Below are 27,635 nucleotides of genomic sequence, written 5' to 3'. Positions count from 1 at the left end.
TTATAATCGATGTTAGGCATAAAGCTCGTTAGAGAGAATTATATAACTTACATCGGATCCTTAACCATGAGCTTGCGCATGAGATCGCGCGCCTCCTCGGATACGTCCTCAAAGAGATCATCCGGGAAGTCCAGCCGGCATCGACTAATGTTGCAAAAAGTTTCTTGTTTAGTGTCGCCTCCGAATGGCGAGCATCCCGTTAATAATACATAGAGTAGCACACCGACGGACCACATATCGGTCGCAAGACTGATTGGCTCATAATTCAGAACCTCCGGGGCTAGAACATATACACAGGAGACAAAACAATTATAGTGGATAGGTAGGCTCTCCGATCAAATAAATGAAATGGATAAATTCTTCCTTTCTCACTCTTTTACTCTGTTTTTCTTCTCTTTCTAACACTATTATGTTATGCTTTAAGCTTTTCGTATTTTCTCGTGTATATGGATCTCATATAAATACATACCACACTGTTTTCTGACAACGTGTATATAATAATTGTCTTTGCAAACTTTTTTTGTATTTTTAGACTTCTAAATTCAGTTGTAAAGATATAATAATGTTCTTTGAAATGTTCCCTTGAGCAAAAGCGAACAAACTTCTTATACTCGGTGCGTACAAAGTGCAGAAATTTTATATCAAGCTAATTTTTTATTTTATTTTTAATTTGATTAACAGATCGAGATCAACTAATAGATCAACTTCCAAATTTGTTATCGTTTCCGTCACATATTGTACAATGCTCTAATTTGTTTTTGGATTATATCTTTTATTGTATAGAATAATTTAAAATTTCTATTCCTATTTCTATTTCTATTCGACCATCTAACCAATACGACGTAAACTTTGTAAAGAAAAACTCAATATTCTATCGATAATGTTTCCAAATATAGCATCTCTTTAAATTTTAGTACCTCCACAATATACGAGGGTACGTCGCAGCAATTAAATTCAAGAGAAGTATCACCATTTTTGTTCGGTCACACATTATTACGTCGCGGTTAGTCATTATACCGTAACATGGTACTTTACAAAGAGTCGCGCATTCTTTAACGGGATAATTGTAACCATGAACATACATATTAATGCTCCGCGTATAATCACTGCGATACGCATATAACGACTCGCAGCTATCCCTCATATAATAACGCTAACCACGCTGGAACTGCCACTTTATATCGGCCGGTTTTGCAATTTTTCCGCATAGGCTTATGCGTTTTTCTCACAAGGGAGCCGTTGGAACTAACTCTCATCAATTTTTATGGACTTTGGATATATATTGGATATATATTGTAGAGTATCAACAAATATTAGGTTTATATTTTTTCTCAGTGATGTAAAAGTTAAAATAATCCGTCGAAACTAACGACCTTTTTCATTTGTAATTTTATTTTTGATTCAAATATCTTTGAATGTATATAAGGTATATAAGAAAATGTTTTATATAAAAATTTTATATTTTTTGCAAGGATATATTCCAACATTTTCCGAAACTGTCAAATTTTTATTTACTGCCACCCATTATTTTCATAAAATTTAAAAATTTTGTACGAACAAAAATTAAAGAGCATCAAATGCCAAATTCATCCATGTACAATAATAACAGAAAAAATATTTTTATATTATTTTGTGTGTAATATTTTTTGATGCTATACAATACAAAATCCATAAAAATTAGGAGATCTCATTAAAAAATATGTTTAAAATAAAAAAACAAAACATCATGTTTTTTTGCTTAACCCTTTGCACTCGGATGTCCCCTCTGAAGGGACATCGTAAGTCTAGCAAATCATTCGGATGTCCCTTTTTAGGGGACATAAAGATTTTATTAGTGATTATACATGATAAATTACATATTCTCAATGTGGGAGGAAGAAAACGGGACTGCATTGTTTGCTCAAATAGAAAAACTAGGTGAAAGACGCAAAACAAATTACTTCCTATTGTACAACATGCATCAAGGAATCTGTAATGCATATCGGTGACTGTTTCAAACGTTACCACACGTTACAAAAATATAAGATATAAAATTTTGACTTTTTGTCATATGTTCCTCAATGTCTAAAGATTCATATAAACCAAATATCATTGTCACAATAAATTACTTGATTTTAAAATTACACTATTTAATATGACGCGATTCCTGTTTGTATATTTGTATGAAGGTGCCGCGTCGCTGAGCTGTTAGTAAGTAACGCGTAAGATGGCTCCGAGTGCAAAAGATAAAAATTGTTTTTTGTTTCCAATATATTTTAAATAAGCGTAAAAAACATGTTTCAAACATGTTTAAAACATATATGTATTTGATTTTTAATAGTTAATAGTTTGAACGTAAAATGATTGGCAATGTACGTATAATAATTATTTTTTTTTAATCCTGTAAAAGTGTATACATTTAAGTGTAATAAATATATAATGTGCAAGCATATGAAAAAATAAAGATTTTGTGAAATAAATATATATCACCAATATATATATATATAAATTCATGTCCAAAATTTATATTAAACATTTAAAAAACACGTTTGCGTTAAAAACATACATTTAAAAAAAAGCGTACGTTTTAAGAAAAACATGTTTAAAATTGTCGAATGTTTAGGACATGTTTAAAATATTTGTTTTAAAGGAGAAATTTAAAACATGACAACTCTGAGAATCGGATAAGAGAAATCCGATGTTTCTCTTGCTTATGCCTCAACTTAATTGATACATGAAAATCAGCAGAATTATTTTGCTGCACAAATGGTCTCGCTAATTTTAATTTTTATGGTCTCGCTAATGATGTCAAAGTCTCAACGCGCTAATTAATCAATTAAGATTCATAATGAAAAACAAACGAACGAGACGCTTTTTCATCAAATTATAATCCTGTCCTTATTTTCGCTGTCAACATTATGACATTTATTTGAAAATCATCTTTCGACTAATTCTGCGCATGAACGGTTCTCGGAATTACGTTTTTTTCTGAGCTACTTCAAGTTAGACGACCTCGCACCAGCCCCTCCTGAAAACCGCAGGTCACTCGAACGTGAGACGAGAGTTTTCGTTTTTCACCGTAAAGGGATTCTCTCGTGACTCGATATTACCTAACCTATGTCCATTCGATACAAGACCGTTAGGCGGTAGCGGGACGTAATTGCTATGGTAATCGCGAGAATCGTAAAAGGGCTCGAGCGAACGATCAGATTGCGCAGCCGGTCCTAGCCGCGAAGTGGCTTGTTCTGTCCGATTATGCAACACGCCTGTTTCCTCTAATGGAAGTACGCAGTACTGAACGAACCTTGTCTCTTTGTAACACGAGTCAGATCAAAAACTTATCGACCTTTGGAAATTTCAAAGTTATTAAATTAATAAAAGTTAGGGCACTATTATAGTAGCATATTCTTGATAGTAAATAAAGTAAAAAAGTCTAATACTATTTTTTCTTTCGACAAATAATTAGCGAGATATCGTAAGGTAAATGTTGGAAAAGTTACCAAGTTTTCCTTAAATATCTCAAAATATATTAAGCAAATAAAAAAATGTTTCAGACAAAAGTTGTTCAAATTAATTGGTAGAAAAACATGATGTAATAAAAAATTCGGATTTCTATTTAAGAAAATTGATAATCAGTAAATATTTCGAAAATGGAGCCATCTATAAACAAAATGCTATCGCTGTCCTATGTCCCCCTTCAAGTTAAACAACTTTTGTCTTAAACATTTTTCGATTTAACGCAATATTTCTGAGATATTTGAGTGGGTCCTTTAAAATGGGACACCCTATATATATATGTGTGTAATAAATATATTTCACATAAAAAGATTTGTGTATACTTTTTAGATTTACATTAATACACCAGTCGAACATAAGAAAAAAAAACAAAAATTATAAAAGGTACAAAAGCTCGATCTTGAACCATTAATCTGACAGTAATCGACTAAATCTTCTGTTATCGAAGCCCTTAATGTTCACCGTTGTATTCTACTTGATTTATTCAACAGTAGGTCTCCCAATCTTAATGTTTAATAATTTGAAAACTATAGAAAGTCTACGTAAACAATAAAACATGGACGCAATATTTTTCGATTACCATATTTGAGCTAATCCAATCATACCTCGTGCGATTTCTTTGTAAGCGACAACCGCAAGTCTCAGCCATTTTCAATTATATTATCTACATTATCTTTCAATAATATTATCATAGTAAGATACGGTAAGACGAGCTTACAGAGCTCGCCCCATCGTATCATACACATTAGGCTGCCAATCTTTTTTCATTAACATCTTGAAATTTTACATAGTTGGTTGGAAAACGATTGCAAATCTTTTGTTCAATTTGAAGTATTCTATCTGCACACGAGTAATGACTATCCTGCAAATTTACCTTATAAACTGCCTTTAAACTATCTACCCAACATCTTGTATAGCGACGAAAAAGTTGCGATGAGAATTTCTTTTCAATGTGTCTTGAAATGAACAACGATCGTAAAAAGTAAATACTCACCAACATAATCGGGTGTGCCCAAGATCTCTCGTATGTCTGCTCCGTGACTAATGTATCGCGATATACCGAAGTCACACAACTTCACGTCGCAATCCGGGAATTCCCCAGTAAGTACCAAATTCTGTGGCTGAAACATTAAAGGAGCAATTTAAAGAAATCCAGCTTATTACTATTATTACATGAGATCGAGGCATATGACTCTTTCCTTGTATTTACTACACGACATGTACACCATAATTCAGTTAATCATTTGTATAATTTCGTTTTCACATAATTTGAAGACCATTAAAGACTACTGAAGAATAATCATTTAAGAAGTAATTTAAAGACTATTTTTTATGAAGCCTTGAGTTCATAAAAATGCATGGAAAAAAGAAACATATGGTGGCGTACCTCTGATATGCCGATTTGTTATAACAATATGAAGAAAAGAAAACTTTTCTTTCAGCGGACGCTCTCGCGGCTTTTCTTCAGTCGGTCGCTCGCCCGGTATTTTTTAGTCACCGTTAAACACGGACAAAAAGTCCTGGCTATTTCATAGCTTAATTCGAGGAATTTCGGCGCCACAACGCAAATGAACTATAAATTTGGTAAAAATTTGTAGCAATGTATAAAACAGTTTTAAATCATATATACAATTTTCTAAAGGAAAAATAATGGCCTTTCACTATAAAAAAATACTTTTTTTACTTGAACATAAATGGTCTAAAATATTTATGAACATTATAAATCCTTCCTTTAAAAATACAAAAAATATACATTAACTTTGATTTATGTAATTAAATTTATTTTTATCTAGTAAAAAATATCATCGGGTGAATTTTCACCCATCCTAATATTTAAGGATTAATTTAATAGCTGTCGAAGTTCTTAGTCTTCAAATTTTTTTTTATTAGACAGGACGTTCTCGATTCAAATAGTCGAAATCTCTATTACAAAACGTCTGCTTTTTATACATCACAATTCAAAACAGGACAAATAATTTTCACGACTTCAGTAACGTTCGTTTTTAATTGAAATGCGAAAAGAAAGCAGTACTTCAAACACAACTTTTCGGATGCCATCGTGTTCACTATTTAAACTTATATTTAAAAAAAGAAATGATGTCAGGAAGTTAAGTGCTAATAATTTTTGAAAAATAGTAATATTAGAATATTGCACCAATTTAAAATAAGATAAATTACATATTAAAAACAATATTTTATACACAAACATAAAAAAGCCGATACTGACGAAAGTAGAGGAGAAGGTGGTATTATGCCTCCCCTTTCATTCATTTATATACAATAATTTTGTCAATAATCAATATTTTAAAGTGAGAACTGAATGATTACATTTGTCACAGTGTTGTTTAGTCGATTATAAAAATTATTATTATTATTATTATAGAAATTATTATAAAGATTATACTCAAATTTATATAATTTATTTAGTTTATTACTTATGTTATTTATAAAAATGTGGCAACATAGCATAATGGGTCAGCGAAAAAATAGAAATGTGGGTAATGTGAAACTGATCCCACTGAAACTGATACAAAAAATTGATTTTGTTTAAAACAACACAGAGTGTTTAGTTACAAAATTATATATTTATTCAAATTAAACTCTTAGGAGGGGAATAATAATGAATATAACTGAGAATTTTTAATATGGATATTGACTTACTTGTTAGGAAATACAATTTGCCAGAAAGACAGTAATATAGTGCAAACATAAGTGCAACAGTGGACTAGATTAGAATTGACTTATCAAATAATTACTTCGATATAAAAACCTCGAAAAAAGGACAGTATTTATCAGCATTCTTATTGGATTATATCATATTAGCAAAATGTCATGCTGTTCCATTTAACTTTTTGCATAAGTTGAAAGACGTACAGCCAAATAAAATATCAAGTGACAAACAAAATACTCAATTGTACATATATTCGTGTGATAATACGCTCGAGTTTAGAAATAATAAGGAAGCATGTCTAATTAAATGCTAAAATATATTGAAAATACCTTGAAAAATATTTCGAGATGCTCGAAAATAAAAATGTGTTGTAAAAAGTGCTAGTTATTGTGTATCGATATATTAACGTCACTGCGCTAACAGCGAGCTATTAAACAAATTATTTCATAAGTAATAACTGGAATTCACTACCTGATATCAGAGATATTGAGTGGCCATAATACCTACAGGAGTTATAATACCATCTTCTCCTCTATATCAAATGTTTAAACTCATTTTAAAGCGTCTTCAACAATAAGGAATTCTAAAAAAATGTCAAATCGAGATCGATTAGATTAACTAGAGTTGCGAAAGTTGTCACTCTGTGAGCAATTCTTAACAATGCGACGACGATAAAGAATTAATTGAATCGAAGAATGAAGGTAGAAAATGAAAAGAAAACTGCGCGCTGTACTTAACACTCATATCTTTCGACGTTCGGATCAGGTGGCGAAGAAGCAAAACAAACGCATCCGCATTATAATAAGATGAAAGCGCGTGTAGGCGTCACGTTCATACCGCGCGCAAGGCAATGCCGATGTAAACGATACCGCGATAAGAAAGGTCGTTCCGCGGCCTAGGTGCAACTCGTGCCCACGTATCGACCGCGTTTTCCACTTAACCTCCGTTCTCCTCTCTTCTCCCGGAATCGAACAATACTGAAGAGACTTCGCGAGAGTGCTGATGAAGAGAGAGTGTGAGGGAGCGGTGAGGACAAAAAAGAGAAGGAAAAAGAAACGACGGGCAGGTAACAGTCAACTACGAAAGAAGAAGAAGAAAAAAGAAGGAACTTGAATAAAATAAAGGCTGCATTTAGGGACTACGCTATTAGCGTAGTCGCTATTGGTAGCACGCTCCCCGAACGCACTCGAAATGTATTCAACATCTGTCTAGTATTACTGATTAAATCCTACTTAGTTTGATCGATGCATGTTTCGATAAAACAAGCCTTTGGTAATGAACGATAAAACTAGATAATTATAAGTTTTTAATCAATTTTTAGTCGATTCTTATTTTTTATGTTTGATTCTTATTTTTAAAAGCCAACTATAATACTATAAACGTTTCGATCATTTTCCAATCTCATTTATTAGCTATTTTTAGAAAAATTTGACAAACAATTATGATTGATTATCAAATTTCAGTTAAAAATAACTATTGAAGAAAACCGAATAATGACCGAAACATTTTGCGTTACATAAGCTGTTAAAAATTATATTTTCCTAGTAAGAAACTAATATAATTTTTTTTTCGAGTAGTTACTGGATAGTAGTTGCGTTGACTCTTGTCTAATGAAACTGAAAAATTATGAAAATCAAAATGAAAATTATGAATTTCAAAATGAAAATATAATATTTTTTCTTGCGGTTACTGCACATAAAAAATACATCAAATCTAAATCCATTTACTGAATAAAGATCAGTGAATTATGTAATTGATTAATAATTAAGCCTGTTGCTCATAAAATGGATAAGTTTGCCCTAGTAATATTTTGTTTTTTATATTTGTTAGCTGAAAAAAATTTTCTGTGTTATGGCTCTCATTGATCTCATGCTACATGAAACAATATATCATATAAGTTTGAGATTTATTATGACAATTTTTATTTATTTGATTACTAAAAAGTCCAATAGAAATGATAAATTTAGATAAAGTCACACATAAGTATTTCATTAAAATTTGCATATATTCCCATTATACTTTGTAGGATTTTTAAAAAAAGAACATTAGATATATAATCTGATATTTACGAATCAAAAGAGCAATAAAATATTATTAATTTTTATAAAGTACAGCAGATAATATAATTGATTGGAAATAATTAAAAATAAGAAATAGGTTATACAATAAGTAACAACAATATAATATAAAATAAACTAATATAAAAAAGAGATAATTGATCAAACATTAGATACATAATTTGATATTCACGAAAAACATGACCAAAAAGATGATTTAATTATAGTTAATTATAGGTTAATTCTATTGATTTTCTTTTTAAAGGATTATAATACATGCACACATAAGATTGAATTAATATTACTAACACTACACCTTGGAAAGAATCGGTCCGCGGTACTCATATTAGTCCCTGACATAAGTAAAATTTTATCAAGTTCTCATCAAGTTCCCACACAATATTTTTGCAACTAATAAGAGTATATTAATATTAGACAGTAATTGGGTGTATATACATGCAAACTGCGTAGATAGATTTCTATCAGGATAATAAAAATTCATAATTGATGATCACGCGAATTGGTCCACAATTGATATTAACATAATTTTCTACAGCAGATTGTACATTACGAGGGCAACAACACACGTCGTCGAGCGACACAGATCGTGTGCGTCCAGCATATTAAGAATCCGCGACGTAGTCATGAAGATTGAAGACTTAACATTAAATTCAAATAAGGTTATTATCCTTATCGCAGGTGACGCGAAATTTGCATGATCGATGACACCATTCTTGACGAGCGAGCGCGAGAAAATGTGATTCACGTTGCCCAACCGCTCTCGCTCTGATATAAAAAAAAAAAGTGAACGCAATCAACTCGCCGTCGCTAAATTTAAATAACACCCGTAACTCGTGAAGCGAAATTTTCACGCATGATCGATAACACGGAGCCTCACGAATCGCAAAGGCGGAGATTGCGGTAGGCGATGCATACGAAATGCAGCTGGCAACAATTTTCGTTGTAATCGATCGGCTCGCCCACGCCAATCGCGCGAGCACAGCGGGAGCAAGATACGTTCGAGAAACCCGAGCAAGCTGACGTATGAGCCCCGTAATGGTTAATTATGGAAATGTCTTTGTTCCTTATTGAACGACTTCCTGGACTCGAGGCGTAATCCCGAATTGGTTCCTACGCTGCGAACTGCGCTATTAGGCGTTCGGTCGCGCGTACGTTGAAAGGAAACGCGGCCGAGTTTTGATTAACAGCAACTTTTTAGATTCCGAATTATTCGGCGTTTCAATTATCCAGAGCTACGGAACGCGGGATCTCGTAATCGCGTGATACAAGCGCGTGTGCGTAACAGGACGAGAAGAACGAAGCAGATGCGTGTAATGAGAACCTGCCAATTACCACTACCCAGATGTCATGAACTTACGATATCTATTGATTATATGCTGATTTCACGTGAGTTCCACCGTAACTTTTACATTTAAGATAATAAGAATAACTTTACGAGAATACTTCTATAAAGTCTAATTTGCATAAGAGAAGAGAAAGAAATATGGCAGAAATAACAGGTTTTTGCAGAAATATCAGGTTGGCAATAAAATAAGTAGCTTTTCACGGATAGATGGCTTTACTTGTCATTAAACGCAGCTAACTTCACTTCAAATCCTATAATCTTTATATCATTTAACAGCTAACATTTCAAGCTTTCTTTAAAAAAAAGAAATGCATAATTCGTTAAGGAATTGTTTGTTTGACATTGGGTTAAAATGGAAAATCAAAACGAGCATTTCCACCATATTTTACTTTCTTACTTCCAAAAAGGAAAGAACGCTCTGCAAGTCTATTAGAAGTTACGTGCTGAATATGGTGAGGAATCCTTAACAGAATGCCAGTGTCAGTGTTAGCTTGCTCGTTTTCGTTCAGGAGATTTTTCTATGAAAGATGCGCCACGGTCAGGTCGGCCAATTAAGGTTGATTAACGATAAAATAAAAGCATTGCTTGAATCCAACCGCTATTGTGCGATACGAAAGATCACTGAAAAGCTAAACCTATCACGTACGAGCATTGAAAACCATTTGAAACAACGTGGATACGTCAACAAACTCGATATTTGGGTTCCACACAAGCTCAAAAAATTAATCTCACCAAACGCATCAATATCAGCGATTGTCTTCTGAAACGTGAGCAAAACGATTCGTTTTTGAAACGAATATTAACTAGCGATGAAAAATGGATTATTTATGACAATGTGGAACGAAAAAGATCGTGGAGCAAATATGACGAGCCGCCACAAAACACTTCTAAAACAGACATTAACCAAAGAAAGATTTTGCTATCTATTTGATGGGATTACAAGTGTACTGTGCTTTTTGAACTGTTAATATAACCAAATAATCGATTCGGAATTGTATTGTCGTCAATTAGACAAATTACACGAAGCAATTGAGAAGAAGTGCCCAGAACTGGTGGGATCGCAAAGTAAATTGTTGTCTTTCATCATGACAACGCTAGACCACATACATCGTTGGTCTCCCGTCAGAAATTGTTGCAGCTTGGGTGAGATGTGTGATCACACCCATCATATTCGCTTGATCTTATACCATCAGATTACCATTTATTTCGTTCCTTGCAAAATTCCCTGGAGGGAAAAAATTTCATTTTGATGAGGCTACCAAACGGCACTTGGATCAGTTTATCATCGATAAGGACCAGAAATTCTGAGGCCCGAATCATGAAGCTACCAAACAGAAAATGTCATAAATGTCTGAATTAAACGGACAATATATTATAGAATAAAGTTTTTGCTTTGTATGCAAAAATCGCTTTTCATTTACATAGAAGAAAAACAACATAACTTCCTTGCCAGCCTGATACAATGTAAAACAAATATCCTAATACACACGTCCGAAAAAGAGGCCTAAAAAATAAATAAAACAAACGATGAGGTTATATTCTTCATAGTAAAAGACCTCAAGCAGTCGTGACCATCAAAAAACGATTGAGAAATCGGGACAATGTCGAGTCACAGCCAAAGTATCCTCGCTAGTGGAAGTTTCGAAAGAAGAAGAAATGCGACACAAAAAAGAGTGAGCCGTGACCTCGGCACGGGAGTCGTGCAGTCGCTTCTGAATCGCATTATTCGTCGAGCAACTCATGACGGAACCCAGTCACGTACGACTCGTAACTCGGTTTAACGAAACGTAACACACAAACTGGATGCTCGAACGAGCCGAGTGCGCGAGCTGTCCACTTTTGTTCCCTCCGCGTCCTTTCGCAGCGCGCAACCCCTGACTCAATAAATTTTTACTTCGAATCTTGCAAGATATAATTCTTACGCATTTTTCGCGTTCCCGATTTCGACGTGACTTCACCCATTATAATCTGAGTAGAAACGTCTCCGAGAAAAACTGTTATCACATGTTAGAAACTAGTTAGAAATTATTTTTTACCATTTGGGCTTTACTAGACAGTAAATGTTAAACAAATAAGTAAAGACTAATTAATCGAGCTTGATGTTCAATTTTTCGAAATTTTTGATTTTTTTCCAAAAAATTAAAAATTTCGAAAAATTGAACATCAAGCTCGAATACTTCTGAATGGTCTATCTGATTTCTTTCGATGAGTTCTAGAGTTCCTGATATAAGAAAAAAATTAAATTCACAGAATTGTTTAAAAAATAATTACTAACAGTATTACCGTACAGACGTTTGACGTCAAATAACTTTTTAATTACTGGTCGGATCGCTTTCGACCATTATAATTTCTTTTAGAACTCTTAGAATGCTATCCAAAACTGCCCTCAGAACTGCTCCTGAGAACTTTAAAAAAAAATTTCGCTCAGGACTTAGTCAAATTTCGCTCGCCGGATCTTTAAGGTGGAATAAGTTCTAAATGGTTGATCGGATCGCTTTCGACCATTATGATTTCTTTTAGAACTCTTAGAATGCTATCCAAAACTGTCCTCAACTCCTGAAAACTCTGAAAAAAATTTTTTTCATAATATGACATTTTTTTGTGAATACACACGCTGTGCCGTTTCTCCTCCAACACACTAATTATTTAAGTCTCTTTGATATATTATAATGAATATAATATTTAATATTTCTAGGTATTCATCGCGATATGAAGGATCATTTCGTACAAATATTTTTTTATTTGAAAATGGCATGCAAAAATTTTCAGCGTGTTATTTTTTTGCTTCTAATGTCATAATTAAGATGACGTCAAAAGAAGTACCCAAGAATCTTCAGACTTTTGTGCATTTATATATTGTATATCGCTGGTTATCATCGATTTATATACATAATAACGCATATGTTTTTTTTATATCTGAGTATATATATATATATAAAGTATGTAAGAGAGAGAGAGAGAGAGAGAGGAAGAAAGAATGTGAGAAGGGTGAGATATAAAGTATAGCTAGCTAAAATATTAAAAGCAACATACATTATTCGAAAAATATTGTCAGACAAAAATTGTAACATTTCTAAGGAATTGTAAAATGGTAAACGAATAAAACTGATTGCTGTGAAGAAAATGTGTTGAAATTATGATTGTTATGGCATCTCAGTATTGAAAAGAGATATTTTATTTAATAATAAATATTATTTTAATTTTTAATAGTTAGTTTTTAATCATACTATATACGATACAGTACATTTTAATATTATAGCGCCATAAAAATCATAATTTCAACACGTTTGCGCAACGTTATGTATATTATCTGCGTATATTTAAAGACAAGGACATAGTCGACGCCTTGATGTATGCGAAATGCAAATTACGTGCAAATACGAACATAGATTCTTGCCACTTTTAATCGATTAATTTACGATCAGTGCTGGTTATTGATCATTATACTTCTAGACGCGCTCGGTCTCTACATTCAGCATTTTTGAAATACGCACTGGCAGTCTGAAAGTTGACTGTATTGTTCTGAACCCGTATAAATCAAAATCAGACCATTTCAATGCATTCGTACATTGTCTCCACGCGAGAAACGTAAGAAACCATCTGCGGAATAACGGTACGTCTTCCGTTGAAAACAATGTTCTCTTTTTTTTTCCAACGCACAAGACAAGTGTGTACATGCGCATGATGGAAGGAAGAGGGGTTCAGTAACGTCAAGAACGGGGGCGGTTAATCCGCATTTCGCGCTTGTTAGACGTATCAATGAGTGCAGCTAATTAACCCGCTGATCCGCTTAAAAATGTGTGACATTACGTGCCGTCCCGTACGTGAGCAAACGGCAATTAGAAGCGAAAAATTTCAAGAAAGGTGGACGACCTGGTCGCTTTATCTATTTTCGTTATAAGCGGAAGCACGAGCCAGTTGTTCGTCGCTTCGAAGCAAACTAGACGATTGACCGACAATCAATTAAAATATACCGTAAGAATCTAAGAAATAAACGATACGAAGAAACAATATTAGATTCGTGAAATTTCAATGAATAACGTAACGGCGCAAAGTATATTTATTAATCATGAAATATATATATATATATATATAGTAATAGATAAATAATATATATATAATAAGAGATATATATATCTTTCATTACATATAATAATGATAAGATATATATGTATATATAGGATGTCCCATTTTAACTTTCGCATTAAAACATCTCGAAAACTATGAAAGATATTAAAAAAAGCTAAAATACGTTTTTCATGATTTCGAAGGGGAAAGAGAATGGTATTATCAGTTTTTTTATTTAGAGGGCATTTTCAAGGTCAGTTGAAGGTCAACTTAATTTTTTAAAATAGAAAGCCCAATTTTTTATTATATCTTCTTTTTCTACCAATTAATTGTAACAACTTTTGTCTGAAACATTTTTTTATTTGACTAATATTTTTTGAAATATTTAAAGAAAACTTGGTAACATTTTCAACATTTAACTTACGATATCTCGCTAACTATTCGTCGTAAGAAAAAATAGTATTAGACTTTTTTACTTTATTTACTATCAAGAATATATCCATCCTTTTCAACTTAACAATCTAATATGTTAAGAGCATACTATAGGAAGTGACCACTTAACAAACATACTAGAAAGATATATACCTTCTACTAGTATCATTTAAAAAAAATCATTTAAAAAATGTTGGCAATCAATATATCATTGATGGCTCCGCGACTACATCAAACTGAATATACAATTTAAAACACGCGCAACCAGCGATTTAAAAAAAAAATTCGTACAAATTGATAAATAACATGATATTTAGTAATACCATGGAAAATAATTTGAAATCACTTTTGACGAAATGGTCGGTTAGGTCTAGAGGCAATGATCACTAAACCTAACTTTCATAACAGAAATGTATTTTTCGAAAATTTAGTCGCCATAGAATTATAATATATAAATTCAATATAAAGTTCAACGATCCGATTTATGTGGTTATATACATTCATACAATATATCCAAGTCTATTTATATGAATTTCATCACGAGAACGTTTCCTCTATATTGCGCTAGTTATAAAATTATATACACCGATACGGATAGCGTGATTTACCATATCGAATGCGCCGACGTTTATGATTTTATAAAACACAATATGTTGACTCGAGCGATTATCCTGTTGGCAATGCATAAGACACACCGTTAACGAACAAGAAGGTTCAATGGCTAATGAAAGATGAAAACAATGAAACGACATAACGAAATCCGTCGGACTCAGAGCGAAAATGTACGCGTTGAAGGCAGACGATAAGAGAGACACTAAAAAGGCGAAAGATGTCAAGAGCAATGTCGTAGCTAGGACCATAACTTTCGACGACTACACGTAGTGTCTAAAGGACAAAGCAGAAAAAAGCCGTTAGTCGTGTACAAGGTCCAAACTGTATGAAGCTATATAGTGTCCGAAACAAAAATCGCTCTAAGTCCATACAAATATTATATCGTTTCACTAACGTCATCATATCATGACGTCACTAACGTTATCATAAAGACATTACAAGATACCATTGTAATACATATACAGGGTGTCCGGAATGTGATCATTAATATTTTGTGTACTGGTAGATTGGGTGTAGCCGAGAAGAAAAGTCATGTACCGTAATGTCAAATTGGCAATAGTTATCGAGTTATTAATTGAAACATGTGAGCCAATGAGCGCGTAGAGAGTGCTGGGCGGCCGCCTCTTGTCGCGCTGCGCTCGCTCGCTCGTCGTTCGCGCTCGTTCGCTCCTCGTCGCGCGCGCATGCCTCTTGTCGCTTATAGTTGCCTTTCGCCGCGCGAGGTAAGCCATCTTCTTATACACAGAGCCCGTCCTGTCGCTTTCTCGTGCGCTCATTCGTTTACACATTTTAATTAATTACAGAATAAATATTGAAAAAATTGTAAAATGGCACAGGACTTTTTTAATTGTTTTAACGAGTTCTATCAGTACACAAAATATTAATGATCACATTCCGGACACCCTGTATAAAGTGGTGAATTTATATTAAGTTAAAAGACAATTGTACAGACAGGTTATATTAGGTTAAAAGACATATGTATTAGTTTAATTTAGATTGAAACATATGTATTAAATTAAATTGAGTTAAAATATACTGAATGTCCCATACGTATTAAATTAAATTGAGTTAAAATATACAGGTGTCCCATTTGAAATGAGCCAGGCAAAAAATTCGAAAAATATGAAAGATACTAAGAAACGTTTCAGAACAAAAGTTGAATGGTTTCAATGGAGACATAAAACAATTATATCATTTTATTTACAGGTGGCGCCACTTTCGAAATATTCACTGATCATTACTTTTCTTAAATGAAAATCCCAGTTTTTATTATATCATCTTTTTCTACCAATTAATTTGAACAACTTTTATCTAAAACATTTTTTATTTGCCTAATATTTTTTGAGATATTTAAGGAAAATTTGGTAACTTTTTTAAAGAGATCCATTTTATTTGTAATGCTCTATCGTCATTCTCGTTCCATCGAACAAAAATCCAAATTTATTAATCGTCATATCGGCATAGACAAACACTGACTGACATCAATATGATGTGCGTTTTAATTTAGTAAGAAGCCCGGCTTCGCAAAGTTCCCCAATGATAAACAGAATTTCGTTGTCATGAGCGTTGTTGCCAGCTCGACGCGAAGCCTCCAGCAATCGCAGACGATCCAGCAACTCGTTGGGATCATTCCAACGCACGTAGCGAATCTCATTGTCGTAATCAAAATCTTTTGTTGACCTTTGTGGCTTTCAGATGCAGTTTTCGCAACAGCAATACTACGTATTGTTTTTGATAGTTGGAACAGCGTCCACGTTGTCCCTGTTTTTACTCTAACATCTTTACATTCTACATTTGTACTCTAGTTTATCGTACAATGGTGTTGGAAAATTCGCCTTAACAGGCGTCTGAAGCCAATATTGAGAGAGAGGGAGAGCGAGAAAGAGAGAGAGAGAGAGAGAGAGAGAGAAAGAGAGAGAAAAAGAGAGAAAGAAAGAAAGAGCAAGATCTCGTTGTCGTTTAATCCATCGTAGCTCGCAATACGAACAAACTTTTCTCGGTCGTCTTATTGTTTAACACACAAATTTATTGTTTCCTTATTGTTGGATAGTAAGGAAACTATTACATGCTCATACATGTATCCCTAGTTACTAAGTACTGGATTCAAAGATTGCGGCTGCATCTGTGAGTATTTGCCACCAATAGTATGTTTTTGTACTTTTCTTTATCGGCTTCGATATCGTTAAGGATTTTCATAAATATAAACTCCCGAAGTTCCTACGTATCTCTTATTTCGTTTATAACTATATCATCATTCCTGTCAACGTCAAAACATTTATCACCAAGCATCATTTCATCATAGTTGAGCATAAACGCTGTCTATGGCGATATTTTTGCCACTCAGTATCAAATATATTTTTATCCCTTTGAAAACTAAAATGATCGCGTTCGTTTTCCTTCGAACATTTCTAACTGATATCTAACTAATATAGCGAGCAATTCGTCCGTGGTCTCGGAAACATCAGTAGGCAGGATATTGACCAACTCAAATGATATATTGTACAGTTACTCATCTTAAATTGTTTCCAATAGTGTCTCTCGTAGAAACGTCCAGTAATCGTGTCCACTTTGATTGGATCGGTGTAGAGGATACAGCAGAATGATTCGACGAAATAACCGATACTTGTCCCACATATTGTCTTCTCTTTCACGCTTTCCTTTTTCCTCCGAGTATTGATGCTTCACCTATTATTTCGACGCTCATAGCTAGCAAACGCCAAATAATAACAATATAACTGTTAACCATAATTTCCCACTCAACAATATAAATGCAATATAACACGCGTGTTATGTAAAGATTACATTGTCGTGAATGGGAAGAAATTATAGTTAACAGTTATGTAACTGTCACTTGATGTTTGCTGGGTACTCATGAGTGGCTTTAGCTTTCAAATCGATTTCCACATCAGCAATATTTTCCACTATCAGTTTCAAGGCTTTGAAAATAGGCCTAAACTGTCTCTCCAACACGATATTTTGCTCCATCCTGCCGCTTTTCAGTAAAGCATAGTATTTCTTAAGAATCTATCCGCTTATTTTTTGCAGTCGCTAGCCTCTCACTGTCTTTAATCTCTGCAATATTGGCTATCGTATTTGACTCGCAGACATAACCTCGTTGACGTACGACAATTGCACACTTCGCAATATCGCAAATTATTAAACCGTTTCCTATTCGTTCATTGATCATGCTGTCTTTATCTATCACTGCAAAACCATATTTTGTAAAACAAATTAATAAGTGTTTAAATGTGAGTGGTCAACAGTTCGAATATTTAATAAAGTAAAAAACATAAAAAATTATGAAATCTTTTATTTAATTTATGATTTTATCACTTTAGTTTGAATGTACTTTACTATAAAATTTAAATGCTTATAACTTTTGATAGAAGTATTTTTTAAAGAAATGTTCCAAATAAAATTTACTTATTTCTTCCCGTAGAATCTAAATATATAACATTTTATAGGAAGTCTCATTTAAAAACTAATTTTAAATAGTTTAGTTTTAATTAGTTTAAAAAACTAGTTTAGTAGAAGTTATCTCCCATCCTCTTTCAGAGGAGAGCGGGGGCGGACTTTTATTTATATAGTTAGAAAGACTTTTCAAATACATAAAACTTTGTCATGAACAATTTTTCGATACGACAAATATTTTTAGAGTTTTTGGGTTGTCACATTTTATGTGGGACATCCTGTATATCCCGTATATATAAGCTATTATTTTTGCGACCCGGAAATTCGTTTTGAAAGAAGGACTTGCTAGAGATGATCAAAATGTCGTTCAGTTCAAGACATGGCATGTCGTGTACAATATGACTCATTCGCGCAGCATTTACTTAGTAGAAAGGAAAACGCAGCAGATTAAAAACTCGCAGAAAAAAACGAGAAGATTCAAGATTTGAGTAGCTCTGAAAGCCAAAACAAAAATTAGCAAATGCACGACCAAAGAAAATAACGCGACATCAGATATTTTCAATAACCAAGCAAAGTGATATTTTATCAGTTTTAACGTTACCGGAAGCTGCCGATTCGTTAGTCGGTGGAGCGGTGTTGCAAGGTGAATGATAACAGAGCTGCGCAATGTCAGCTGCAAGAGATGCAACGTCATAATCATACTATAGGAAGCTATGGACTTCATCTCGCACCGTATAAACGAGAAAAGTGTGTCTCGAAAAAAAATATTGATGGAAAATGTTCTCTAACATGGCTACTAACGTATAATTGAACCGTTTGGTAAAGTGTGCTTGCCGTTTTCCAGAAGTGTTCATGCGCCATCGTCACGTTTAACCTTTTGTGTGGCAATATAAATAAATTAAGTATATTAAATTAGTATATTTATCATCTTTTTCTCTTTTATTTTTACGATATATTATTTATAATTTAATGAAAATAAGTATAATTTCACATTTTTCTGATAATTAATGATTAATACTTACTTGATTAATACTTACTTGATGAAATGATGATTAATACTTACTTTACATATTTCCGTGGTTTTTATATTCGATTGTATATTTTTAATTATTTATAAACAAATAAAGCTGGAAAAACGATCTAAAGAAATTTAATTTCTTGGAAAGTATTTAAGGCTGAAAATTTTACTGAATATTCTTCATATGTTAAAACATAATGTATATTTTTCCATTATTTTTCGCACACTAGATTCTTCTTTATAATCAAATTATTGGAATAAATTTTATAAATATTGTAATATTTTTAAATACAAATTACTAGTTACAAATATTATGATATTTTTTGTAATAATTTATTAAAACTTCTGTATTTTACAATAATAGTGTTTATAACACTGTTGAATGTATAAAAACAAAAGCCGTTGTTCTGGAATTCGTCATGGAAAAATTAAAACAATCATTGGCTTTTATTTAACTTTATATTTAATTTTAAATATTTTACTTAATGTATATTTAACTTTTAATTAATATATCTATTTAATGTTCAATCAATTAATACTTAATTTTTTATTATAATACTTCTACCGTGACATAGACGACATTGTGTGACGTCACTAATTGAAGTAGTCTACAATGCCTATAGCTCTTCTATTTAGGTTCTCCAATAACAATTTTTTGGGGAAATTAGACTCGATTCCAATAAGAACACAAAAAATGTTTATATATGATCGCGCGTGAGCCAATAAAATAGTCCTTCCGTAGAACGATGACCGCGGAAATAGTCTTTTCATTTCTTTTCTCGAATGCCCGGACCTTATCGCATACCTAATATACTGAGAAGAAACACGTATACATATACATATATGCAAGAGTTTCGCACGCGTAGCATGGAACGGAGCGTCAGCCTTCCCCCTTTTCGCCGGAAGTTTCAATGAGTGCGAGACAGATCCTCATAAATCCGCCGACTAAATAGCATCAAGCTATACCAGCATTTACTGGCTTCTCCGCACGTTCGTTCTCGCCTTCTCGAAGATTATTCGAAAAATCACCCTCGCTTCCCACAGAACATATTATATATGATGAAAACTTTCCGCAATTTAAGATCACTTTACAAAGAGGGCAGTTATTTATACAAATACAAATGTCATCTTTGCAATGTAATTCCATACAGAAAGAAACATCGAAATCAATCACGAAGAAATATAGATAATAAGCATGAACTATTATAGAGAAGAAGAAAATTCTCTTTGTGCTCTCTATTTTCTACTAACTACATTAATGAATTGCTAAATAAATAAGATTTATTAATCAATTAATTATACCTTTATACATTAATAATACCTTACTTATACCAACGGCACTGCAAGTAGAAAGACTATTAATACGCTTCTAAAGGGTAGATGTTAAAAAATTTTAAGATTTGCACTATGGCCGTCGCATGAGTAAACAGAAACATACGCAATGCATGATAATAATTGATAACGTTGCTTGATAACATAAATCGCCACGCTTTATCTCCAGGTTATGTTAATAAAGTATGTTAAGCGTACGTCTAAGAACTCGCAGCGCTCATTATGTTCGCTACAAAAGAATCCACTCGTTGTTAATTTACATTGCAGCAATCGCGGACAGAAAAATTTTTTAAATTTTACGAATATCATTTCGTTACATTACGAACAAATATTCAAATATTAGATCATTATTTGCTCGACTAAACTCATTGAGAGGCGCATCGATTTATTATTCTAAATAATTAACTCCTCGATCAATCGGCCTCTTCACAGTAAAGCGCGAATCATTAATCAGAAATTCGTCGTAATTATATAGGATATATAAAAAGTACCGGCACGGCGAAAAACTAAGCATTTTAGAAAAAAATGGTTTAGACAAAAGTTATATGGTTTCAAAGGAGACATAAAACAACTATATCATTTTGTTTACAAATGGCGCTACTTTCGAGATATTCACTGATCATTACTTTTCTTGAGTAGAAATCCTAATTTTTTATTATATCATCTTTTTCTACCAATTAATTTGAACAACTTTTGTCTGAAACATTTTTTTATTTGTCTATTTTTTATGATATCTAAGGAAAATTTAGTAACTTTTTCAAGAATTAGCTTACGATATCTCAGTAGCTATTTGTCGGGAGAAAAAACGGTACTAGACTTTTTTACTCTATTTGGTTTTAAGAATATATTATTACGACAGTACCTTAACTTTTGTTAACTTGTCGACTTTTGGAAATTTTAAAATCATCAAATTAACAGAAGTCAGGGCTTTATTGTAACAATATATTCTTGAGAGCAAATAGAATAAGAAAGTCTATTATCACTTTTTCTTCCGATAAATAGTTAACGAGATGTACATATCTACAAATTAGCTATTGTCCCGCCTCGGACAGTCAATGCAAATTACTTTATTAAAGCGAATCGGACATCCGACGTCCTATCATTTTCCATTGGATTTTCCAAGGAAAAGAGACGACCCCGAGGGAGCGCGTGTGCGCGTGCGATCATCAATGAATCTTGTCTCTCTCGTTAACCTCATAGCGAACTCTTACCAAGAACTACATTTCATTCGGAAGCTCGCTCGACTAATCGACAGACATGCGTGCACGCATACTGTACGTACATGTATATACAGGGTGTCCGGATTTAGGTGTACCAGCGCTCGTGTCACAGATAGAACTCGTTAAACTGAATAAAAAAAGTATCTACCATTTTGTAAAATACCACGGTTATTCGGATATTAATGAAACATATCCGATACTGTGGAGCTAACTTTATAGGCACGATCTTATTAAAAATGGCTTCGACTTATTTTTTTTAATAACGAGGAATATAGACATGCGGTCCAGATTTATACACCGCTTGTTATCAATTAATTTCTCGTCTCTATAGAAGATAATCGTAATTTTCGGCCATTTTCGATGAGACACCTCGCCTGTACAACTCGCCTCACCGTATCACACACATCAATTGACCAATTTAATTTCGTTAATATCTCGATACTTTATATATTAGTTTGCAGAATGATAAGGATTCTACTCGTTATTCAATTGACGAATTCTACTCGTACAAAAACGGCTAGACATATAAATTTAAACATCCTGAGTATACAAAACTTAAAATCTCACATGATCATATATACATGTAGAAAAACATCTTATGTTATTTTGTTTTAACAACATATTTAACGATATATTTCAAAGAGAGGCAATTTGACGTCGAATAGTTACAACAATTTCCTTTTAAGCAGAAAACTCAAATAGATTTTCTCTGCTCAACGTTTACGCAATGTTTTTTCAATTTCTATTTTATATTTAATTTGATTTCTATTTTCTCTATTTCTTACAGATTGAACAAAATACCTAAAACGTTTTCAGTATATTTACACATTCTATAAATATGAATATTATACTTAAAAAGCGTAGACGCACACTTAAGTATAAAACATTTCCCTCAACTTTTTTGTAATAAGTGGTAAATATTTTGAGTAAAATACAAAATATTGTATTTTTACTTTAAATATAAAAATTGATGTTAATATAGTTTAACCTCCAATTGTATCGTAATTATTTACAATTATAACAATCGGTAAGTCGATAAGAATGGCTACACGACAACCTGAATCAAGAAACACGGTACGTAGTATTTCGCGCCAAGTGCACGTGCGAAGCGACGACGCACGGGCCACGAGACCGGCCGTGTATATTTACGCCGCCCAACTAGTTGAGAGCAAGCAAGATTTATCTTCGACCATAACGGCGAAACCGACGAAGTATAAGAAATATAGCCAAATGAGAGAAGCCTTATGCTAGACGTCCCTGTTTCCCATATGCAGCTTCTAACAGCACGTTTTTTTCCTCGTGCATCATTTATCGAGCGAAGGAAAATCAAAGCCATAGCATAATAAATCAGACAACATTTAGCACTAAACAACTATATATTTAATCTACAATATAATTAAATTTTACAAACTTCGTGCAGTTTATTTTACATAATATGTTATATGCTTATATTTAACTGGCAAAGATGGTATAATATTGTTACGTCCTAGAGGAGGAACGCAACCTTTTCGTTCGCGAGTAAGGCGAACCTCGTTCACGTGTCAGTGAACGGGTCAGGGACCCGACGGGTCCCTTTACTCGGGCACCAACGTACGACGAGCGGTCCGTTTTTCGGTCAGGGACGCGAATCCCTTTACCGGGGATAGGACCATGAGTTGACTGTTGGAAGGGTGGGTGTGATTTTGAAATCAATTGGAAAAAAGAATTAAATATAAACAGATTTATTAAAATGAGTAAGATAACAAAATGATATATGGCACGGCTTAAAATATAACAATAAAATGGTATTACGGCGCGGTTTATGACAATTTAATTGAATAATGGTGTGTGTATATATGTGTGTGTGTGTGTGTGGGATAGAAAAAGAAGGAATGGAAAGAGAAAGAATAGGAATAAGAAGTTAATCAGGTGAAGAGGAACGGGAGTGGTATGGCGAATTTAAAGGAGTGGATAGTTCGGAAAAAGAGACAGGAGAATAAGATATTGGAGGGGTGGAAGGATGCACGTGGGGGAGAAGAGGTAGGAGTATCAGGGGATAAATATTGAGAAAATAAGAAAGAAGGTAGGATTGTCGGGTCTGGATGGAAATCTATGTCTAATCCGATGCTAATTATGTTCTGATATACTGCAATTGTTGGTCAAAATTATATGGGTCTGTTATTTCATCAAAGAGGTGGAGGACCCGATGGATGGTTACTAGCGAATGATAGTAATGGCCCACTAAAACCGTAGTTCCACAAGGGTGGAATTAGTAAGAATGGAGGTAAGGAGAGTAGAATAGTAAATAAAACTACTTACTGCTGATTCACGCATATTAACGTACGTTCATATTAACGTACACATACACCATACACATGATGTGCAAAACCCGACCGAGCAACCTCCCCGTGGTGCACATCGGATAACGCGAATGCCGGTGGTGCTGCTAAAAATCTTGCAAAACGCAGGAGTGACTTTGAAATGCGACAACTCGGCTGCAAGGTATGATAGAACAATGTTCCTTGCGGCGTTTTAAAGGGGAAGTTTCCCACTTTAAAGCGAGTGTGGTGCCATTTTTATTTCCATCCCTGCTTTATTCGTGTATGGCTACAAAGTCATGAAATTTTCACAATTTTGTCACGACCTGATTTTGGGCCTCGCAAGAAAAGCAGTTCGATTAGACGAATAATGAAACCTTAGCCTCTTTAAAGTCAAGGCCTGGAACCCCGTTAAAATGCACCCTGGAACATTGTTCTACGATCTCCCCAAACTGAAATATGGCTTCTTAAAAACCATCATCAAATTTTGCAAGTTTTTAAGCGCTCGCCTAATTGTTTTGAGTAGTGTATATATGTACATACATATATATATATAAAGTCTAGTAGTTAATTCTTTCCAATTTTCGACAATTTTCAATCTTTATTTAAAAATCAATAGAACAAGATTAATCAATAAAATATTTTCCGTTATTATCGATAACCTTACGCCATTTATTGGACAGTACCGAATCTTATCATAATAAAAACTTGGTGGCTTTGAGGCTATAAAGTCATCGATGAAATTACGTATATCATCGACTGTCGAAAAATGTATATCAAATAGTGCATGTTGCATCGACCGAAGCGAGTGAAAATCTGATGAAGCCAACCTAGAGAATATACCGCGTGTGGGAGAACTTCCTAGTCCAAATGGATAAGATGGTTTCCTTTGTGTCTTCTGCTGTATGCGGTTGTCATGCAGCAGGATGATTTACGGCTGCCTTGTCCAGTAAATGGTCTGTTTTCCGAAATCGCTCAAACGTATCAATTGCTCTTGGCAAATCTTTGCTTCAATGATTTTACCCGGTCCCAAGAACTCATAGTACAGCACACTCTTCTGGTCCTACCATACACAGAGAAAAACTTTTTTCCGAAACGTTTGGGTTTTATTATCGACGTTGTCCAGAGTTGTGGAGATTGACCAGGGTCTACCCATGATTTTTTGCATTTAGGATTTTCATACATAATTTATTGTTCGTCATCGGTTACGATTTTGTGTGAAAAATCTCTTTTCCTTTGTTGTCTGGCGAGCAAGGTAACGCATGTGGTCAATCGACGATTTTTGTTGTTAATTGTTAGCTCGTATGGAACTCACTTTCTTCTTTTCTGTATCTTTCCCATATAATATAAACAATCGAAAATAGCTTTCTGAACTTACTCCCAACTTTTCCGCAAGTTCTTGTTATATTTGTGTCGTATTTTCATTCAGTAGATTTTGCAACTCCTCGTCTTCAAATTTTTTTTGGCTGACTGGAGCGTGGTTAGTCGTAAAAATCAAAATCACTACTTCGAAAACATTCAAATCAGTTTCGGCACGTGCGATCGGTCACAATATTTAACATAAATAGCATAAATCATTTTAGCTACTTCAAAAGCATTTTTGTTTAAATGCGAAATGCATCGCGTATGGAATATGCTCTTTGTTGATAGCCATATTGAACACTATTGATTATTTGAGGTTATGTGCATCAAACGCCAAACCATATATCATTTCGAAAAGTTCAATCAACATTTTAAAACTACAAAAGAGCGGAAGAATATATCAATCTCAAAATTTGCTCTGAGCTATGTAAATTTCATCGCATAGAAAATAGCTGACCGCATGATTACCTGTCAACAATGATCAGCATTGGATAACAATAAAAGACGGAAACAAGATGCGTATAGCGCGTAAAAAATTATTTATCGTAGCATCCAATATTAATTACCATTAAAAGACAAAATCGCGATCAGCCTTTCGTTATGCGATTTTCTGTGTATCTCAGGTGGATGCTGAGATATCGTTAAGCCTGTTAGATATTGCGGAAAAGGAAACAATAAGAGAAAATTCAACAATGATACATTTTGACAAAATATAATATTTTCCCGAACATCAGAACGAGACTAGTCATTTTCTATAGTTCTCTGAACGCTGAATATAAATCCGGTTTCTAAATTGCTCCGTCACGTTACAATTTTGAGAAACTTATAATTAAAATGTTGCAAAAGAGGACTATTATATATCATATCGTAACTATAAAATGTGACGTGTTAGGAAAATTTTATTGCAATCAAAATTAACTATATTAGGACTTTCAGCCCTTAAAACAAATTTTTGTGATAACTATTTCTAATGAATATTTAAATATGGAATTGCGTGCAATTAACTGTAGACATAGCATGAATATACGCGGCTCGTCTCATTGTTCGTTGCTTCGCGCGTACACTTGGAGCAAGAGACCGTATCTCTTGATAGTGAACGGAAGAAAGAACGCTTCCAATTCTACATAGGAATAACCGACATTCCACGGTGCAGCACGCGGTTTCGCCACGAACCTTTATCGGAGTTTTACGATCGCTCCTGTATAGGTTTCACGGGCAAATGCACGGATTATATTTTCCGTTTTTGCGAGCTCTCAACCCGGTAGAACGTGCTCTCGGTGCAAGCTGATCGCTCTTGTTCATTCTTTCTTGAATCGGCGGACATTCCGTGGCTAGAAACGGCAACAAAGGATGAAACCGCGAAACGGATCGTGCAATCAAATAACGGGACGAACATTTTTCTTACAAGTCAGAAACGATTTTTGTAAAACTAAAGAGAATGAATGAGTGAGTGAGTGTAGCCGTAATTACTGCCCTAAAGTTAATTCTCCCAGAACATGCAATATAATATATAAAGAAAATATTTTGTAGTATACAAGGTGTCCCATTTTAATGTTCCACCCCAAATAACTCTTCAGTATTGAAGTTTCAAAGAAAATGATTTGAATAAAAAGTTGTAGGGATTTAAGTGAGCTACCTTATAATGACCTTGACCTCTATTTTCAAAGTCATTTGAAGATCAACTTGCGTTTTTTAAATGGGAATCCTTATTTTTTATTACACTGTTTTTTTCTACTAGTTAATTTGAACAACTTTTGTCTAAAACATTTTTTTATTTGTCTAATATTTTTTTAGATATTTGAGGAAAACTTGATAACTTTTTCAATATTTAACTTACGATATCTCACTAATTATTTGTCGGAAGAAAAAGTGGTATGAGACTTTCTTACTTTATTTAGTCTGAAGAATATATTGTTACAATAGTGCCTTGACTTTTGTTAACTTACTGATTTTTGGAAATTTCAAAATCATCAAATTAACAAAAATCAGAGCGCTATTGTAACAATATATTCTTGAGACTAAATAAAGCAAGAAAGTCTAGTACCACTATTTTGTTCCGACAAATAATTAGCCAGATATCGTAAGTTAAATATTGAAAAAGTTATCAAGTTTTCCTCAAATATTTCAAAAAATATTAAACAAGTAAAAAAATGTTTTAGACAAAAGTTGTTCAAATTAACTAGTAGAAAGAAACAGTGTAATAAAAAATAAGGATTCCCATTTAAAAAATGCAAGTTGACCTTCAAATGACCTTGAAAATAGAGGTCAAGGTCAAAGATAAGGTCATCATAAGA

General features: G+C 33.5%; 1 protein-coding gene across 2 annotated transcripts in view; it reads right to left on the bottom strand.

Moving 5' to 3' along the window:
- LOC105184456 (serine/threonine-protein kinase 17B) overlaps positions 1–27,635 on the bottom strand; it is a 268,682-nt gene that overhangs the window by 9,134 nt on the left and 231,913 nt on the right. For both annotated transcript variants that reach the window (XM_019841999.2, XM_025303753.1), the window contains exons 4-5: positions 4,490–4,616; positions 52–280 (exon numbers count right to left, since the gene is read on the bottom strand). In XM_019841999.2, the coding sequence (XP_019697558.1) occupies positions 52–280; positions 4,490–4,616 (356 nt within the window). The remainder of the gene's footprint in view (positions 1–51; positions 281–4,489; positions 4,617–27,635) is intronic.

The sequence above is a fragment of the Harpegnathos saltator genome, unplaced genomic scaffold, assembly GCF_003227715.2.
Source record: "Harpegnathos saltator strain DR-91 unplaced genomic scaffold, Hsal_v8.6 scaffold573, whole genome shotgun sequence".
NCBI classification, from domain to species: Eukaryota; Metazoa; Arthropoda; class Insecta; order Hymenoptera; family Formicidae; genus Harpegnathos; species Harpegnathos saltator.
The sequence above is the reverse complement of the archived record's forward strand: the minus strand, read 5'-3'. Positions and strand labels throughout refer to the sequence as shown.